This window comes from Suncus etruscus, chromosome X (assembly GCF_024139225.1).
Source record: "Suncus etruscus isolate mSunEtr1 chromosome X, mSunEtr1.pri.cur, whole genome shotgun sequence".
Classification (NCBI taxonomy): domain Eukaryota; kingdom Metazoa; phylum Chordata; class Mammalia; order Eulipotyphla; family Soricidae; genus Suncus; species Suncus etruscus.
In genome coordinates, this window is record NC_064868.1 from 77,897,438 (window position 1) to 77,918,314 (window position 20,877).

Here is a 20,877-nt window from a genome sequence, read left to right on the forward strand (position 1 = left end):
TCAATCCCCCTGCTTCCCATATGGTTCCCCCCAAGCCAGGGGCAATTTCTGAGTGCTTAGCCAGGAGTAACCCCTGAGCATCAAACGGGTGTGGCCCAAAAATACCAAAAAATAAAAAAGTATTTTGTAGAGCATATACTTTGAAAATGTGTATAAACACAGACACATATTTATACTAACCCAGTAGTTTTAGTGTTGATTGAATATTTTTAATTGGTGATTTTATGTTATTCTTCTTATATTTTGTAACATATTTTGTAAAGGATTTTTTACTGAACACAGTTATAACTATATATCCAAATCACAGTCTCAACAACCCTGAAAACATGAGATCTGAGCTGCAACCATTGAACAATGTAATGTGCCTGTGAAGGTGGCAGAGGGAGGGTGGAGAATGGTTGAATACTGGAACACTGTTGATGAGAATTGACATTGGTGATGAGACTAGTTTTGAAATATTGTATGCCTGAAAGTCAACAATCAATAACTTTTTAAACCATGTTTTTTAACTAAGTAAATAAATTTTAAAAAATGTTTTCTCTGATACTTCATTTATGTTATTTATTTGTATTTGTGTGTACTCAATGATACTTAGCAGATTTCAGTGAGGAAACTTAGGTAGCAAGAGCACAACACTTACGAAGACAATTTTAGTGTTGTGTAAGTGATTTACTTTGATATATTTGTCCATTTATTCTCCCCCTTCCCTGCTCATTGTTGATACTTCAACAACTAGTGGCCACACACAACCTTGGTTATGGTGACTAAGCAGTTGACTGTGGTAATTTCTGGAGTTTCACTCTAGTTGATTACTAGGCTCAAAGTCCACAGCTGTTAGGGGAGCACTCAGCACATTCGACAATAATGAAGATCAAGTTCATGGCCTCATGTGTAGAAGATATTTGCTTCAGTCATAGAACCATCTGCTCTCACTTCTGTCATTGGCCAAGCAAATGCCAGGAAAGATATATGAGACTTCATTACATTAAGAAGCAATAGTACTGCAAGAATAAAAGATACCTCTATACACTAAGAGAAAATATTTATGCACCACTTATTTGACAGTTAGTACCTTCTATATATAACATCACTTGCAAAATTTAGTAAGAAAAAAATCAATCCCAACAAAAAATTAGTAGATTTTATTTTTTTTAAATAGACACTTCCTCAAAGAAGATATACCTATGACACATAGTTATATTATAAGTCTTCTACATCCTTATTACAGGGACATAGAAATCAAAGCAATAATGAGAATTCTGCTTACTCTGGTGAAATTGTCACACATGAAAAAGAGCAAAAACAACTGGTATTGGTTCAAATATGAAAAGCAAAAGAACCCTACTCCACTTCTCATGGAAATATTGAGATATTTGAGTCTTTAAAAATAATATGAACACTTCCCTAAAAATTAGATTTATTTCCTAAATGACTCAGAAATTTTACTTTGTTATCTATCCTAAGGGCCCAAAAACTATTCTGAAAAAAAAAGTGCTCCTATATTCATTGCATAACTAACCATAGTTGCCCAAATCTGGAAACAACTCAGTGTCCAAAGACAGTTAATTGTATGAACAACCTATAGCATAAATACACAATAAAATATTACTTGAGTATAAGAAAAAGTAAAATCATGCAATTTACCATTATGTGGATGGCTCTGAATAATGTTATGCTAAGTGAAGTTAATCAGAAGGGGAGGGTCAGAAACAAAATGATTACTCTTAAATGTATGGTATGAAAAAATAAGGTGTTAACAAAAGTAAAAATAAAAGAACCTGAGAACTGTCCAATAGAAATGAGTTTACCATGACGGAAGGAGAGAGAAATGTGAATAAAGGGGAGGAATGAAAGGAGAGTGGACTAAGACAATGGTGGAGGCTGTGGTATTTGAACATTATATGCCAACAGTATGGATAGCAAACATAAATAAATGTGAGTATTTTAAATTAAGACACTCTGTACCTCAAAAGAAATGAAATCAGAGTACAAAAAAGTCCACAAATTAGTAGAAATTATTTTCCCACCACTCATCCAATAAAGGGTCAATTTGAAGATATAAAAATTACTGGTAGAACTTTACAAGAAAATCTCATCCAATCCCATTTTAAAATGGTAGAAGAGATGAACAGATAAACATAAACTTTATTATAAAAGAAATACACATGCAAAATGCACATCTAATTGTCTATATCACTAATGATCAGGGAAATGCAAATCAAAACAAGGTACTACCTCAAACCAAATAGACTGGCATTCATTACAAAGAACAAAAACCACCAGTGTTTATGTGGATGCTGCAGAAAGACCCTCATTCACTGCTGGTGGGAATATCAACTGGTCCTTTTTTCAAAGACAATATAGACATTCCTCAAAAAATATTAATTGAGATTATTTCTATAACCAAACAATTATAATTATACTTATGCAATTATACCCCAATGTCCCCCAAAACACAATGCATAAAAGGCATATGCATTCTTATATTCACTCTGGCACAATTCACAATAGCTAAAGTCTGGAAAAAACACAAGTACCAAGATGAGAAGAATGGATAAAGAAGCTATGGTACATCTACACAATGAAATACTATGCAGCCATTAGAAAAAACATGAAGCTGTGAAATTTGCTGATACATGGATTGACATGGAGTGTATTATGCTGAATGAAATGATCAGAAGGAGAATGACAGATATAGTAGGATTACAGTCATTTGTAAGATCATGGGAGAATAATTCCCAAAAGACAATAGAAACAAAAGCCAAGAGGACTGGTCCTTAGTAGAAAGCTTGTTACTACCAAGGAGGGGGAAGAAGGAGTCTGACAACATTGCTGAAGGCAAATGTATACTAGCTAAGGGATGTGTCCTTAAACATTGTACTAGTAAAACTCAATCCTGAACAACTTTGTATTTTTATGTCTCACAATGATGCAATATATAAAATTTAAAAGTTAAAAAAGAAAATTTAGTATATTTTAAGTCCACTTTGGGGCCAAAGCAATATCATAACAGGTAGGTCATATGCCCCATAAGCATCTGATCCTGGTTCAATCCCTTTCATCCAATATGGTACACCAAGCCTGACAGGAATAATTTTTTAATTAATTTTTGTTTTAGGGCTAAACATGGCTGTTCTTTTTTTTTTTTTTTTTGGTACATGGCTGTTCTTAGGGATTACTGCTGACTCTGAGCTCAGAAATCACTACTGGAAGGCTTAAGAGACTATATGGGATGCCGGATTTGAACCACAGTCCTTCTGCATGCAAGGCAAATACCCTACATCCATGCTATCTCTCCGGGCCTTTTTAGTTTTTAAACTTATTTTTACTGTATTTACTTATCTTTCTTTTCTCTTCTCTCTTGTTCAGGGTGTAAGGTACATTGTACTGAGATTTATTAGATAAGAACTTTTCTGTATGTATGATGTTTTCCCATTTTAATGTGTCTATGCAAACAAGAATCAATGCCATGGGGCGTTATTGGTGCATCTGGAGGCAATAGGAACAAGACCAGCAATTTCCATGACATAGTTCAATCATAGGCATCAAACTGGGGGACAGTTCCACCAACGATCCTTACTGAACAGCTTACAAAGAAAAGACAAGATGAAAAGTGAATAGAAACATCATGGTAGAAGAATATATAGAGAGTTACATCAGCTAAAGAAAATACCATTAAAATATTCAAAAGATATATGTGTTCAATTTATGTCCTTCTAAATAGTTCTGGGATTTGTTACATATACTGTCATATACTGTATGTCTTAGGTCAGAGATTAGAACTATGTGTTACTGAAGTTAAGAAGGGTAAGTCTGGGGTACTGATGGTTGGAAGGAGAAAGTGTTCGCGCGAGCTCAGACCCATAAAGGTTGGACTAGACAGCACTTCCACCAGCAGTGGATAAGAGTTCCTTTCTCTCCAAATCCCCACCAACACTGCTTGTTCTCATTCTTTGTGATGTGTGCCAATCTCTGTGGTGTGAGGTGGTACCTCATAGTTGTTTTGATTTGCATCTCCTTGATGACTAGTGATGTGGAGCAATTTTTCATGTGCCTTTTGGCCATTTGTATTTCTTTTTTTTTTTAAACAAAATTCACATTTTCTTTAGTTTGAAATAAACTATACAAAATTTATTTTCTTCACCAAAAATAACAGCAATATTTCCATATTATTCCTGGAAACCCAAAAAACAATAATCTATATAGGTTTTCCAAGTTTTGCTTATAAATCAAGACGAGGCAGTAGATATAGTCATAGAGAAAAGACAGAAAACAAATCCGTTGTCAGTATACATGGCATCTGATCCTATCTTGATCATAAAACAGAGGTGTTAAATATAAAACTACTAAAAGCTTCTGAAGGCTCAACAAAGGAATGTAAACAGCAACAGATATGGAACAATAATGACAGACATGTTCATTTAAACTGCAATTTGTCCCTCTAAGTTCATTTGATAAAGAAAAAATACACACTGAAACTTTACTTTGGCAAGCTCACCTTTCTCTGTCTGGTCACTCTCTTAGCTGTCCATTACAGATTTTTAACAGAAATACTTAGAACTCTCATCAGACAAAGGTCAATTGTGAGCTTCATTGTATAACATTTTATAAAATATATTCCTTTTTCCAACACGTCACAAAATGTATTTCTTCAAAGAACTGATAACTCAAATACCCGAAAAAAATTGCATCCAGTGATAATGTTAGATCTAAAATGATTAACTAAGAACAACTCCCAAAGTGCCACTAGCAGATTTCACACAGAAATGTGATGTGGCATTTTCAATGTTATCTTTTGGAAGAACAGTTAGGTCTCAAAGCATGAGCTCAAACTGGAGCTATTTAAATAGGCAAATTATTAATATACTCAATGGGAGGCCTACTAAAGATAGTCAGTGATAAAGTGGCCTACATATATTATACTTTTCTGTAATATTTCAAACTTCTTAGTTTTCAAAAGGAAGAGAAAACCTGTTAGAAATCTCAAGTATTTTCAATGGTTTCTGAATTATCCGTAGAAAGCTCAGACTTAGATGTATAGAGTTTGATATATGTGTCTACCATTAAATCTAAATCATGTTTTATATCAAAATTTACATTAAGCAAAGCCAAGTTACTTGACCTTTGGTCTGTCAAAGTGTTCCTCAGGTAAGCTTTGAGATGCTTCTGCCCATTTTCATATCATTCACTCTCAACTTTCATCACAGGACGAATGCACAGGACCTGCAGTAATGCATAAACATTTGGAAAAAATTTGATGTCTGGCAAATGGAGGGCTTCACAGATGGTAGAAGGAAGTTCTATGTCTTTCCCTCTGTGTTTCCACTTGATTCTCCAACAGTGCAGTTCAGCTGAGAGAGTATCAGGATTCGGCAAGTCACTTCTGTACATGTCAGCATGATGTTCCTCTGTTGTGTTGAATTTGAGCTGGACCATGACAGAGGATACCAGAGATAAGCATTTAAGAGCTTTTATTTTTTATTTTTATTTTATTTTTTTTTGGTTTTTGGTTTTTGGTTTTTGGGTCACACCCGTTTGATGCTCAGGGGTTACTCCTGGCTATGTGCTCAGAAATCGCCCCTGGCTTGGGGGGACCATATGGGACGCCGGGGGATCGAACCGCGGTCCTTCCTTGGCTAGCGCTTGCAAGGCAGACACCTTACCTCCAGCGCCACCTACCCGGCCCCTAGAGCTTTTAGGTGTTGTTCTGAGAAAATAGCTTTCAGTTCCTGAATAATGTGCTCCACTGTTGGAACACTGAGAGTTTCTTTAGGAACTTCAGAAGTCAGCTGAGACTTCAGGTTACCTTGCTGAGCTCTGCAGAATTTACCAGGGAGTTTCATCTGAACATCAAGGTTGGTTACCAAATTTGTGGCTTCTTCAAACCAAAATTCATGATAAACTTCGACATTTTTCATCACTTCATTTAGTGAATGCAGAACCGCAGTCAAGCTACTGACTGCAAAGAAGACATCAGAGGTTTGTCCTTGAAGATTTTTCCCAAAGGCTCTTGTAAAAGCTAAAACATTTTTAAGAACTACAATAGTAACAATAAAATCAAAATCTGTTACTGCACTACAGAGCGCAAATGCTCGGCCAGCTATGCAGTTATTCCATCTAATGTTTGTATCACTTTTTATTCCATCTAAACATAAAACAAGCGCTTGCAGAAGGTCTACTACAATTTCAAAAGCATCATGCCTGCCTGTCCACTGAGAATGGCAAATTTCCTTCAGTTCTTTACCCCTTTCCTCATTGTTCTGAAAGAGGACAGAAATTATATTATCAAGCTCTAAAAGCAATTGTGGTGATCGGTAGAAAAAAGAACGAACCTCCTCAATTGTTCCTAATGCAACAGCTACTCCCATAACAGGCACTGATTTTGCCAACCACATATTCAAGGCACAGGAAGAGCAGAGTGTATAGACAGCTTGGGGATATTTCTCTAGAAGTCTAGAAGCAACAACTTTCATTTCGGAAGAAAATCCACTGGACACAATGTAAGCCTGCCCACGACAATATTCCATGTTTAGCCCCCACTTCTCAGTTACCATAGTATGAAATTTCACAGCCAAAATTTCTGCATCAGCTTCGTAAGGCAGAAAGCCAACAAATTCCTCTCTCAGATTATACGAGTCATCGACAAACCTCACCAGCACGGGCAGCTGCTCTTCCCCTGCTATGTCACTTACTTCCCTGAGCGTTTCTTCCCGAATGCAGCCCTCACAAATTTCAAGCATCTGTTTCTGCTGTGTTTTCGAACAGAATAATGTGTTAACTGCTGTTGTCTCAAAGCGCTTTCTTAGAACCTCTTCACCAGAATTTATTCGGCATTTCAGCAGTGCTTGAAAGTTATCAGGAGTAAAGAGACCTTCTGGGATTTCATCAGCTTCATGTCCATCCAGAGGTATATTTTGTTTTCCCATAAGAATCAAAATTTCAAATAGAGATTTTAAATATTTCTTATTTTCCTTTTCTTCAAGAGTTAAAGGTAAAATATCTTCATCCTGTTCTTCACCCCCCTCTTCAGCACTGGGGTTCTGAGGGTTGCTGTTGTTTATTTCTTTATGTTTTGGTTCCTGTTCAGACCTTTCTTCAATTATTTTTTCTGTTTCAGAGTCCTGATTTCATCTTCACTCAATTCTTTTATCTGTTTTCTGTGTCGACTATGTGGGTTGTTTAAATGGCTGGTAAGATCAAATATTGTTGGTATTGCATTATCTCGAAGAACTGTCCTATAAGGTCTAGTTCTACAGATCATAAAGGTCTCAACGTGTTTGGCACATAATCGATAATGCTTATTTAGTTGATCTGGTGTTTTATCTTCTAAGTCTGCTCTCCTAAAATTCTCCACCCACTTCTGGCATCTAGCCGGTCCCGAGGGAACCTGAAGAACGCCAGGTCGGACTGCGTGCTCTTGTGCGTGCAGTTGGGGGCCACACAGAAGTTTGGCATCGTCGCCCAGCCCTGCGCCCCCCTCCCCCCGCCTCCCTCGGGGCAGCTCGTCGCCCCGTTGAGGCTGGGGAGGGAAGCCGAGTAGGGCCGGGCCAGGCCATGCCGGGCCAGGCGGCCGAGCGCTCCTTAGGGCCAGCTCACCAGGGAGGGGAGCCATTTGTGTTTCTTTATCAAATTGTTTGTCCACTTCATCTCCCCATTTTTTGATGGGATTAGATGTTTCTTTTTTGTAAAGTTCTGTCAGTACCTTGTATATTTTGGATATTAACCCCTTATCTGATGGGTATTGGGTAAATAGTTTCTCCCTATCCTGGCAACCTTTATGGAAAGCAATATAGAGATTCCTCCAAAAACTGAAAATTGAGCTCCCATATGATCCACCTATACCACTCCTAGGGATATACCCTAGGAACACAAAAGTTCAATACAAAAATCCCTTCCTTACAATAGTAAGGAATAGTAATATTCATTGCAACACTATTTACCATAGCAAGACTCTTGAAACAACCAAGATGCCCTTCAACAGAAGAATGGCTAAATAAACTGTGGTACATATACATAATGGAATATTATGCAGCTGTCAGGAGAGATGAAGTCATGAAATTTTCCTATACATAGATGTACATGGAATATATTATGCTGAGTGAAATAAGTCAGAGAGCGAAAGACGCAGAATGGTTTCACTCATCTATGGGTTTTAAGAAAAATGAAGGACAATCTTGCAATAATTATCAGAGACAAAAGAGAGGAGGGCTGGAAGTTCCAGTTCACCTCATGAAGCTCATCACAGAGTGATAAGTTTAGTTAGAGAAATAACTTCATTGATAACTATCCTAACAATGAGAATGTATGAGGGAAACAGAAAGTCTGTCTAGAGTACAGGTGGGGGTGGGGTGGGAGGAGGGAGATTTGGGACATTGGTTATGGGAATGTTGCACTGCTGATGGGTTTTTTTTACATGTCAGAAACCCAACCACAATCATGTTTGTAATCAAGGTGTTTAAATAAAATAAAAAAGAACTCACACCCAACCTATGAGGGTCAGGCCTAACAAAAACTTAAGAATAGATCTTTAATGTCTGTCTATATGTGAGCATGAGTTTGTAAACAGTGGTCTTCTTCCTGATTGCCAAACTCAAACTGTAAAAAATCCATATCTATAGTGTATATTGTCTCTCTTATATATTATCCATCTTTCCCCCTTCAGAAATCATTCTATTCTCTCATCCCACAATCCTGATTCATCATTCCTCCTTAACTCTCTTTACTTCTCAATTCTATTACTCTATCCCAGGTTCCATCCTAGGATCAGCGCAATGACCAAGACCACCAATTACAGAAGATGGATTAAAACGACACTGAAGGAACAGAACTTCAGAACCACAAAGAAAGACTTCAGTATACGCTCCATTCCTTGACCTGTGAGATACCAAGATCTCTAGTTACAGAGGTCTGAGTTTATCACCCATGAAGGAGCAGAACTCTTCCATACACCACAAAAGCACCGAGGGGATAGTAAATGAATATGCAAGAGGTCTATAGTTAATCCCATGACAGTATACTTCAAGGGTGGAGAAACCCTGTATCTCTTAGACCAAGAGAATTCCCTCTCTAATGTCCCCATTTTTCACTGTGCCTATGCAGGAAAAAAAGCACAAATTAATCTTTTTTATTCATTTATCTATTTATTTACTTTTTTTATTTATTTGTCTTGATGTGGATATTGAAGTTGTTGAGTTGGTGTCTCCATTTTTTTCTTCATTTTCCTTTTTGTGTTCTGCCATGTTTATATTTCAGGACCGTGGCTGTTATGCTGCGCTTGTCTTTATTGCTGTAGTGCTCACAGGATATCTTATTTAACACTTCTTTTTGTATTGTTGGGGTGTTTACATTTTTTGTTTTTGATTTGATTTGTTTTTATTTCTTTTGGATCACACCTGGCAGCACTCAGAGGGTGCTCCTGGCTCTATGCTCGGAGATCACCCCTGGTGGGCACAGAGGATCATGTGGGATAACGGGATTTGAGCCACCGTCCTTCTGCAGGAAGGACAGAAGCCCTGCCTCCATGCTATCTCTCCCAGCCCCACTTTATTCCTTTAATTAAATCTTTTATTTAATCCTTTTTTTAAAAAAGAAAATTTTTTCTTTAGATATGTGTGAGCATATATATTTTTAGTTTTTATCCTGTATCTGTTTTCTTCTCTCTCCACCCCCAAATCCACCAGCAATATAATGTAACACCACTTCTTCCTGCAAAGGCATATTAAAAAAGGGAAATTTTACATGTAAAAACAAGCTCTGATCTACTAGGGATAAGAACTTATACTTTTTTTACAACGCAGGGGCATCTCCCACCCTGAACATATGTCATGTGGAACCAACTTAGACCCCAGGGAATTAAGCACTGACCGTCCAGCCCTGACTCCTGGATCCCAGAAATAGAAACAACAGAGTTCTCCACAACAGCTCCTGAAACAAAATCCCCTCCAGGGCATCCACAATGCTTCTCTGACACCAACATGCGCCAGTTCTAAATTGATAACCTGACAACAAAGAAATGGGAACAACTTGATCCAAGAGCAAGTTTTCCTTCTTCACCAGCCAACAATAAGACAAAATCAGAAGACATGTCACTCTTTGATCTGTGCAAAAGTCAAGATCACTATATACAGATGACTGGTTGTTACAATCTGGACTGGACGGTATGCATCTCGGGACAAACAACAACAACAACTGCAACAACAACAAAAAGCACTAGCCTAGCTTTTGGTCTATGGTATGTTCAACAAACAAGATCTCCAATTCCAGAGGTCTGCCTGAGATAATTGCAACTGAACAGGTCTTCTGGAAGCATAACGAAAGACTCTATCCCAGGCTCCATCATAGGAGCAATGTAATGACCAAGACCACCAACTACAGAAGATAGATTAAAACGACACTGAAAAAGCAGAACTACTAGAACCACAAAGAAAGACTTCATCATAAGCTCCATTCCTTGAGCTGTACAGACACCAAGATCTCTAGATACACAGGTCCGATTTTACAATCCATGACTAAGCAGAAGTCTTCTCTACACCAAAAAAGCACCAAGGGAAGAGTAAATGATCATGCAAGGAGTTTATAGTTAATCCCATGACAGTATACTTCAGGGGTGGAGAAACCCTGTATCTCCTAGGTCAGTGGTCAGCAACCTGCAGCTCACGAGCCACATGTGGCTCTTTACACTTTTAATATGGCTCTTCTGTGTGCTGGGTGGCCGATCCAGGAGTCAGGACTCTGCTCCTAACCTCTGTCAGTGCCCGCCCTGTGTGCAGCTCTGGCAGCCAGCTCCACAGAGCTCCAGTAGGGTCATGTGGTATGGAGGGTGTGACTTTCTGTGTGGCGGTGCAGCATTGAGGCAGCATCCTCTCTGCACTACAGACTGAGGAGCAACAGAGGAGAGAGCCGTGTATGGGACAGTGGCTGCATCGTGGTGCCTGGTGAGTCACTACCCAGCCTGGACCTCGCCCTATCCCCTCCCTTGTGGGACAATATTTGGATTGGGGCCCTGTGAGCCACAGCTTCACGCATTTTTTTTAAATCTAGGAGTCAGCAAAATAAGTTAGTGTCCAGGTTCTGAGGTCAATATGTAACAGTACCAGTGAGGACTATTTGAGTGAACCCTGCTTAAAATATCCATGATGAGCCTCACTAATATTATAATACTATTTACACACACATAGGATGCCATATATGCGTCATCCACAGATCCCCCCATAACAGTGTGTCATCCTCAGTTTTGCTTCCTTATTATCAGAAATCAAAGCATTTTTTTCTCGAGAAGGGTATTCACTATCCAGAATTAACAAATGATCAGTGGATTTAAAAAATGTATTTCATGGTGGATGTTACTTCACCTTTGTCCATGATGTTACCTGGGGGTCTAAGTTCAATTTTTTGCAAGTGACTAGCCAGTTGTGCCAACACCACTTGTTGAAGAGGCTTTCTTTGCTCCATTTAGGATTTCTTGCTCCTTTATCAAAAATTAGGTGATTGTATGTCTGGGGAACATTCTCAGAGTATTCGAGCCTATTCCACTGAACTGAGGGCCTGTCTTTATTCTAATACCATGCTGTTTTGATAACGATTGCTTTGTAGTACAGTTTAAAGTTGGAGAAAGTAATTCCTCCCATATTCTTTTTCCCAATGATTGCTTTAGCTATTCTAGGGTGTTTATTGTTCCATATGAACTTCAAAAGTGCCTGATCCACTTGTTTGAAGAATGTCATGGATATCTTTAGGGGGATCACATTAAATCTGTACAATGCTTTGAGGAGTATTGCCATTTTAATTATGTTAATCCTGCCAATCCATGAGCAGGGTATGTGCTTCCATTTCTGCATGTCCTCTCTTATTTCTTGGAGCATTTAAAGAAAATGGCTAGATACACAATGGAATATTATGCAGCTGTCAGGAGAGATGAAGTCATGAAATTTTCCTATACATGGATGTACATGGAATATATTATGCTGAGTGAAATAAGTCAGAGAGAGAGCGAAAGACACAGAATGGTCTCACTCATCTATGGGTTTTAAGAAAAATGAAAGACATTCTTGCAATAACAACTTTCAGACACGAAAGGAAAAGAGCTGGAAGTAACAGCTCACCTCATGAAGCTCACCACAAACAGGGATGAGTTTAGTTAGAGAAATAACTACGTTTTAAACTATCCTAATAATGAGAATGTACGAGGGAAATAGAAAGCCTGTCTAGAGTACAGGCGGGGATTGGGTGGGGAGGAGGGAGATTTGGGACATTGGTGATGGGAATGTTGCACTGGTGATGGCTGGTGTTCTTTAAATGACTGAAACCCAAACACAATCATGTATGTAATAAAGTTGTTTAAATAAAAAAAGAAAGAAAGAAAGCAAAGTAAAAAAAATTTTTTTCTCCCTTTAATGTCGACATTGGCAACTTTGAAATGCAATTGGTGGATTTAAAAAACAAAGAACTGTGGAGCTCTAAATTTGAATGTCTTTGTGCTAATTTAGAAAGACTGGAGAAATGCAAATGTGAACTTAGTTCACAGCACAAGTGGTCTGCTTTGAAAGACCTGGAGAAGGAAGATAAGTTGATTTTTAACACCTGGAATAGTATTCCTGACTCATATAATCAACTAATAAAGCTAGCATTTGCTGTTCTTTCCTTGTTCGTGTCTACATATTTATGCGAACAATCATTTTCAAGCATGAATCTTATCAAGAGTAAACTGAGAAATCGTCTCATCTATGAGAACCTGGAACTGTGCCTAAAATTAAAAACAACATACAAACCTGACTTACTCAAACTATCCATGGAAATGCAAGGCCAGTGTTCACATTAGTGTTTGTGATCTTGTCAGTCATTGTCAGGATGTAATTTTCTCTACATTGTAAGACAAATTTTATGGAATTTAATGTTAACGATGAATAATATCATTCTAAAGTTTTTGTTTTATTAGTTGTGTTTTTTGTCCTCCCGACCTATGTGGATACTTGCTTGCAGAATATTCTCAATAAAAACTTACTGAAACTAAAAACAGTGTACCATCCTATGTATTTTTGGTTTTAAAAATGTGGCTCTCGGGGCCAGAGTGATAGCATGGAAGTAAGGCATTTGCCTCTCATGCAGAAGGTAGGTGGTTCGAATCTCAGCATCTCACATGATCCCCTGAGCATGCCAGGAGTGATTTCTGAGCATAGAGCCAGGAGTATTCCCAGAGTGCTGCCGGGTGTGATCCCCCCCCCAAAAAAAAAACAAAAAAAAAAAGCAAAACAAAAAAGGGGGCCAGAGAGAGCACAGTGGTAAGGCTTTGCCTTGCAAACGAAAGGTTGCTGGTTCGAATCCCAGCATCCCATATGGTCCCCCGAGCCTGCCAGGGACGATTTCTGAGCGTAGAGCCAGGAATAACTCCTGAGCATTGCTGGGTGTGACCTAAAAACAACAACAAAAAATGTGGCTCTCAAAATAAATTTCAATTATGGTTTTCCGAGATTTGGCTCAGTTGAAAAATGAGGTTGCCGACCATTGTCCTAGACCAAGGGAATTCCCTCTAAAATATCCCCAATAGTTACTGTGCCTATGCAGGGAGAGAAAGAAAAAAAATAATCATTTTCCACATAAATTTATCGATTGATCGATTTTATTGATGATTTTATTTTGGTGTAGATATTACAGTTGATGTCTCCAATTTTATTTTATTTTATCTTTTTCTTTCTTTTTGTACTCTGGCATGGTTTGATTTCAGAACTGAGACTATTGTGTGGTGCTTGACTTTATTACTGTAGTGCTCACTGGATATTTAATTTGATATTTTTTTCTGTATTGATGTGGTGTTTCAATTACCTTTTTCATGTCCTCGCTCAAACTGAGCTTGAAAGCCACTAGAGCAGGGGGTCCTCAAACTATGGCCTGCAGGCCAAATATTGTATTTGTATCTGTTTTGTTTCTTCATTGCAAAATAAGATATATGCAGTGTGCATAAGAATTTGTTCATATGTTTTGTTTTTACTATAGTCAGACCCTCCAATGGTCTGAGGGACAGTGAACTGGCCCCTGTTTAAAAAGTTTGAGGACCCCTGCTCTAGAAGTCTCCGCCATATTTAGCTTATTTGATTTATTTTATTTTCTGTATGCTTTTATGATTTATTTCTTTTCTTATTTTTTACTCCATTCTATTGCTTTTATTTCCTTCAAACAAAACCACATAACTTGAATTATCAAGCTCCACCTCTCAAATAGAGGGGGAAACAAGGGAGGGCACCAGGACCAAACAGATATATGATCACTAATAGTAAGCTAGACAAAGAGGGGACCACCTACTCTAGCAGCCTGGGGGGTGATGGTGGGGGATGTGGTTGCAGGAAGGGAACAGGGATGGGTGAGGACAAATTTGGTGATGAGTATTCCCCTGATTCAATGTTAATATGTACCTAAAATACTACTGTGAAAGATATGTATGCCAATATGGTCAAAATAAAAATTTAAAGAAAAGGGACTCCAAGTCTCTTCCTTCACCATCTTTACCAGGATATATTCCTGGGTCCCCTGGGCCAAGAAAGCCCCACTGGCCAGATCTTGAACCCAAAGTCATGTGCATACTTATGTGTACATGCAACAATTTTATACTTTCAACCCCAACAACTCTAAAGGATGTTGGTTTTGATATCTTGCCTTAAATATCTCCATAATAACCTTTTCTGCAAATGGGATTATTATTCACTTGCATGAGCACTGACAGAGCAACCTAATGGCACAGAAATTCTTAGATTTTCAGACTAAGAAGAACAACAGCTTTTTGAAAGATATTGAAAAAGATCAGATCTCAGGTAATTGTGAATCTGAAAATCAAATCACAGAGCCTACAAACCTTTAAGATTAACAGAGAAACAAAGGAACTGACCTGCTTTGGCAGACAGGTACATTAGTTCTGGCAAATCATTGAGCTCAAATAAAACCTCAAGCCTCATCGATGAGAAACTTAAATTAATACTCCATGCAATGACCATGTAAGTAAAGCAATCACTGGAAGAAAAATTCAATCAATTGTAAGATGAACTTATTAAAGAGTCCATACAAATGGAATTAATGAGTTTACAAATACAATAGCAAGCCACAGCAACAGAATACAACACTCAGAGGACTGTTTTATTGTACTTAAAGACAAAATACTCAATAGGGAAGTGACAAAGGAAACAAAAGTAAACAAATGGAAAAGAATATAATACTCAAGGTAGAGAATGGCAAGAGGCATAATCTTCAAAACTGAAATACCAAAAGGAAAGGAAAAAGAAAAACTAAAATAATGGCTGGTGGAAGAAATCATAACCAAGAATTTACTTGGTCTCTGGAAAGAGGCATCTTTACAGATTCAAATGGACTGAAGAGTATTAAAAAATAAATTATGGTTGGTTTCTGCCAGGAGTCAGAAGGGCGCAGAAGCCATCTTGGGCCATGCGGTTTCTAGCTGCCTGAGACTAGATTTCATCAGCGTTCCTGCTGGTGATATTGCCTGTTTCAGAGGTGGGTCGGGACATACACACACTGATTCTTGCTGGTTTCTACTGGATATCAAAAGGGTGCAGAAGCCATCTTGGGCCATGATGTTTCCAGCCGCTTGAGACTGGATTTCATCAGGGTTTCTGCCTGTGATCCTCCCTGCTACAGAGAGTTCTTGGCTGGCTCCGCCCTCCTGCTGTGCCTTTGATGATCCTGAGGACTTGAAGGGAACTGTTTGTTTTGTTTTTCTGTCTTTTCCTGAATACTTGAAGCTCTCCTCAGAGGCATAGGATGTGCACCCCCCAAAAAACTGTCATCTAGAGGCCGCAGAAGAGCTCCGCTTCGCTTCGTGGCTGCGCACTCTTTCTAACCAATGAACCCCACCACAACACATAGAAAAAATCACACTACAAGTGTGACAATGGGAAAACCTCACAGGCATAAAACATGCACAGAGAATGAAGACTATAGCTCAGACAACCCAAAAAATTCCAACCATCTGATTAACCTCTCAGATAAGGAGTTTAGAATAGAAATATGGAAGATGTTCATAGAACTCAAAAAATGCATAGATCGATGTGAACAGAACACAAAGACAGAAATCAGAAAACTCCAAACTTAAATAGCAGATCTGAAAAAACACGGTAGCTGAACTGAAAAACTCAGTGAATGGCCTCACCAGCAGGGTAACAGCAGCTGAGGACAGAATCAATGTGCTGGAAGATGAGATGCAAAAAAACTCAACACAACAGAAGAAATTGGAATAGAACCTTAAGATAAATGATCAGGCAATGGAAAAAGTACTCTGGGAATGCTAACAGATAAAATTAGAAATCTTTGATAAACTCAACAGAAACAACATAAGAATCATTGGAATTCCAGTGGCCCAGGTAGGAGATCTCCAGGAAGAATCAACTGTCAAAGACATCATCAAAGAGAAACTCCCAGAGTTAAAGACTACATGCAATCAAATCCTGCATGCCCAAAGGGTACCAGCTAAAAGAGACCTGAAGAAAAACACCCCAAGACACATCCTCCTTACAAGGACAAATCCCACAGATAGAGATAGAATACTGAAAGCAGCAAGATCAAAAAGGGAAATTACATTCAAAGGAGTATCAATGGACTAAATGCACCAGTTAAGAGACACAGAGTGGCTAAATGGATCAAAAAACTCAAACCAACGTTCTGCTCCCTACAAGAAACGCACCTGAATAGTCAGAACAAACATAAACTCAAATAAAAGTCTGGAGAATAATCATCCAAGCAAACCACACCCATAAAAAAGCTGGAGTGGCCATACTAATATCAGATGATGCAAACTTTATACTTAGGAAAGTTGTAAGGGACAAAGACGGACATTTTGTATTAATCAAGAGATACGTACAGCAGTAAGAAATCACTCTCCTAATTATGCACCGAATGAGGGGCCAGCAAAATATTTAATAGAATTGTTGACAAATCTGAAAAATAATATCAATAACAACACAATAATTGTGGGAGACCTCAACACGGCATTGTCAACACTTGACAGGTCAACAAGACTGAAAACCAACAAGAATATAATAGTCCTAAAAAGAGAAATGGAAGAAAGAGGCCTAGTAGATAGATACAGGACACTCCACCCCCAGAAGCCTGGATACACATTCTTCTCTAATGTACATGGGACATTCTCCAGGATAGACTACATGCTAGCACATAAAACATACATCCATAATATCAAGAGAATAAAAATTTTGCAGGCTACCTTTGCAGACCACAAGGCCTGAAATTATATGTGAACTACAAAGGGACACAGAAGAAAAACTTTAATACCTGGAAGTTAAACAGCCTAATACTGAATAACCAGTGGGTCCGAGATGAAATCAAAGAGGAAATCAAAACCTTCCTGAAAACAATGACAATGGAGACACAAACTATCAGAACCTATGGGACACAGCAAAAGCAGTACTGAGAGGAAAATTTATAGCTTTGCAAGCACACATCAGGAAAGAAGAAGAGGCATACCTGAATAGCTTAATGAAGCAGCTCTTAGAATTAGAAAGTACTCAACAAAAGGACCCAAAATAGGGATACAGAAGGAAATAACAAAGCTGAGAGCAGAAATCAATGAAGTAGAAACCCGAAAAACAATCCAAAAGATCAAAGAAAGCAGAAGTTGGTTATTTGAAGAAATAAACAAGGTTGATAGACCACTGGCAAAACTAACAAAGAAAGAGAGAGAGAAACGTGGTAACTCGTATTAGGAATGAAAAAGGAGCGATCACTACTGATATGGTAGAGATTCAAAGGGTAATCAGAATCTACTTTGAGAAACTCAATGCCACTAAAAATGAAAACCTGGAAGAAATGGATAAATTTTTGGATTCTTAACCTTCCATGGTTGAATGAAGAGGATGTAGCATATCTAAACACACTCATCACTATTGAGGAAATTAAGACACTAACCAAATGTCTGCCCAAAAACAAAAGCCAGATGGATTTACTAATGAATACTTTCAAACATTTCAAGAGGAACTACTACCTATCCTGGCAAGACTCTTTTATGAAATTGAAAAAACAGGAACACTTCCAAATAGCTTCTATGAAGCCAACATCATCTTGATACCTAAAGCAGACAGAGATGCTACCAAAAAAGAAAGTTACAGACAAATCTTGTTGATATATACAGATGCAAAGATCTTCAACAAAATCCTGGCAAATAGGATTCAATGCCTCATTAAGAAGATCATCCACTATGATCAAGTAGGTTTCATCCCAGGAATGCAAGGCTGGTTTAACATCCGTCAATCTATCAACAAATACACAACATCAACAACAAGAAAAATAAAAATCACATGATCATATCAATAGACGCAGAGAAAGCATTTGATAAGGTCCAACACCCATTCTTGATCAAAATTTTCAGCAAGATGAAAGTGAAAGAAACATTTCTCAATATAGTTAAGGCCATCTACCACAAGCCAGGGGCAAATATTGTCCTCAATGGAGAAAAACTAAAAGCCTTCCCTCTAAATTCTGGCACAAGAAAAGGCTGTCCTCTCTCACCACTCCTATTCAACATAGCACTGGAAATACTTGCTATAGCGATTAGGCAAGAAAAAGATATCAAGGGAATCCAGATAGGAAAAGAAGAAGTCAAGCTCTCATTGTTTGCAGATGACATGATACTCTACTTAGAAAACCCTAAATTCTCTACGAAAAAGCTTCTAGAAACAATAGACTTACATAGAAAGGTGGCAGGCAACAAAATTAACACACAAAAATCAATGGCCTTTCTATACACCAATAGTAATAAGGAAGAAATGGACATTAAGAAAACAACCCCATTCACAATAGTGCCACACAAAGTCAAATATCTTGGAATCAACTTGACTAAAAATGTGAAGGACCTATACAAAGAAAACTATAAAACTCTGCTCCGAGAAATAAGAGAGGCCACGTGGAAATGGAAACACATACCCTGCTCATGGATTGGCAGGATTAACATCTTTAAAATGACAATACTCCCCAAAGCATTGTACAGATTTAATGCGATCCCACTAAAGATACCCATGACATTATTCAAACAAGTGGATCAGGCACATTTGAAATTCATTTGGAACATTAAACACCCTAAAATAGCTAAAGCAATCCTTGGGAAAAAGAATATGGGAGGAATTACTTTCCCCGACTTTGAACTGTACTACAAAGCAATAGTTATCAAAACAGCATGGTATTGGAATAAAGACAGGCCCTCAGATCAGTGGAATAGGCTTGAATACTCTGAGAATGTTCTCCAGACATACAATCACCTAATTTTTGATAAAGGAGCAAGAAATCCTAAATGGAGCAAAGAAAGCCTCTTCAACAAGTGGTGTTGGCACAACTGGATAGCCACTTGCAAAAAATTGAACTTAGACCCCCAGCTAACATCATGTATGAAGGTTAAATCCAAATGGATGAAAGACCTCGATATCAGACTCGAAACCATAATATATATAGAACAACACGAGGTAAAACAGTCCAGGACATTGAGACTAAAGGCATCTTCAAGGAGGAAACTGCACTCTGCAAGCAAGTGAAAGCAGAGATTAATAAACGGGAATACATTAAACTGAGAAACTTCTGCACCTCAAAAGAAATAGCACCCAGGATACAAGAGCCCCCTACTGAGTAGGAGAAACTATTCACCCAATACCCATCAGATAAGGGGCTAATCTCCAAAATATACATGGCACTGACAGAACTTTACAAGAAAAAAATCTAATCCCATCAAAAAATGGGGAGAAGAAATAGACAGACACTTTGACAAAGAAGAAATACAAATGGCTAAAAGACAGATGAAAAAATGCTCCACAGCACTAATCATCAAGGAGATGCAAATCAAAACAACGATGATGTACCACCTCACACCCCAGATATTGGCACTCATCACAAAGAATGAGAACAAGCAGTGTTGGCGGGGAAAGGAAGAGAAAGGAACTCTTATCCACTGCTGGTGAGAATGCTGTTTAGTTCAACATTTATGGAAAGCAATATGGAGTTTCCTCCAAAAACTTGAAATCGAGCTCCCATACAACCCAGCTATACCACTCCTAGGAATATACCCTAGGAACACTGAAATACAATACAAAAATCCCTTCCTTACACCTATATTCATTGCAGCACTATTTGCCATCGCAAGACTCTGGAAACAGCCAAGATTCCCTTCAACAGACGAATGGCTAAAGAAACTGTGGTATATATATACAATGGATTATTATGCATCTGTCAGGAGAGATGAAGTCATGAAATTTTCCTACACATAGATGTACGTGGAATCTATTATTCTGAGTGAAATAAGTCAGAGAGAGAGAGAAAAATGCAGAATGGTCTCACTTATCTATGGGTTTTAAGAAAAATGAAAGACATTCCTGCAATAACAACTTTCAGACACAAAAGAGAAAAGAGCTGGAAGTTACAGCTCACCTCATGAAGTTCACCACAAACAGGGATGAGTTTACTTTGAGAAATAACTACGGTTTTAACTATCCTAATAATGAGAATGTACAAGGGAATTAGAAAGCCTGTCTAGAGTACAGGTGGGGTTTGGGTGGGGAGGAGGGAGATTTGGGACATTGGTGATGTGAATGTTGCACTGGTGATGGGTGGTATTCTTTACATGACTGACCCAAATACAATCATGTATGTAATAAAGTTGTTTAAATAAAAAATGTATCAAAAATAATCAGAAGAAACATAGACTCAAAATCAGAGGCTGTAGGAAAATCATCCCAGCAAACAGCACCCTTAAGAAAGCTGGGTGGCCATGTTAATATCTGATGACACCAACTTTATACTCAGAAAAGTGGTAATGGACAAAGATAGACACTTTGTACTAATCAAAAAATATGTGCAACAGGAAGAAATCAGACTATTAAACAT

The 20,877-nt window shown here is 38.1% G+C and overlaps 1 protein-coding gene across 1 annotated transcript; it reads right to left on the reverse strand.

The window, feature by feature from the left end:
* Positions 1–4,867: 4,867 nt before the first annotated feature.
* Positions 4,868–7,455, reverse strand: LOC125999428 (52 kDa repressor of the inhibitor of the protein kinase-like). The gene is given in 4 exon segments (XM_049767486.1): positions 4,868–5,474; positions 5,699–7,100; positions 7,103–7,377; positions 7,380–7,455. Coding segments are annotated over 4 exon segments (2,244 nt in total). The 3' UTR covers positions 4,868–4,983.
* Positions 7,456–20,877: the final 13,422 nt, after the last annotated feature.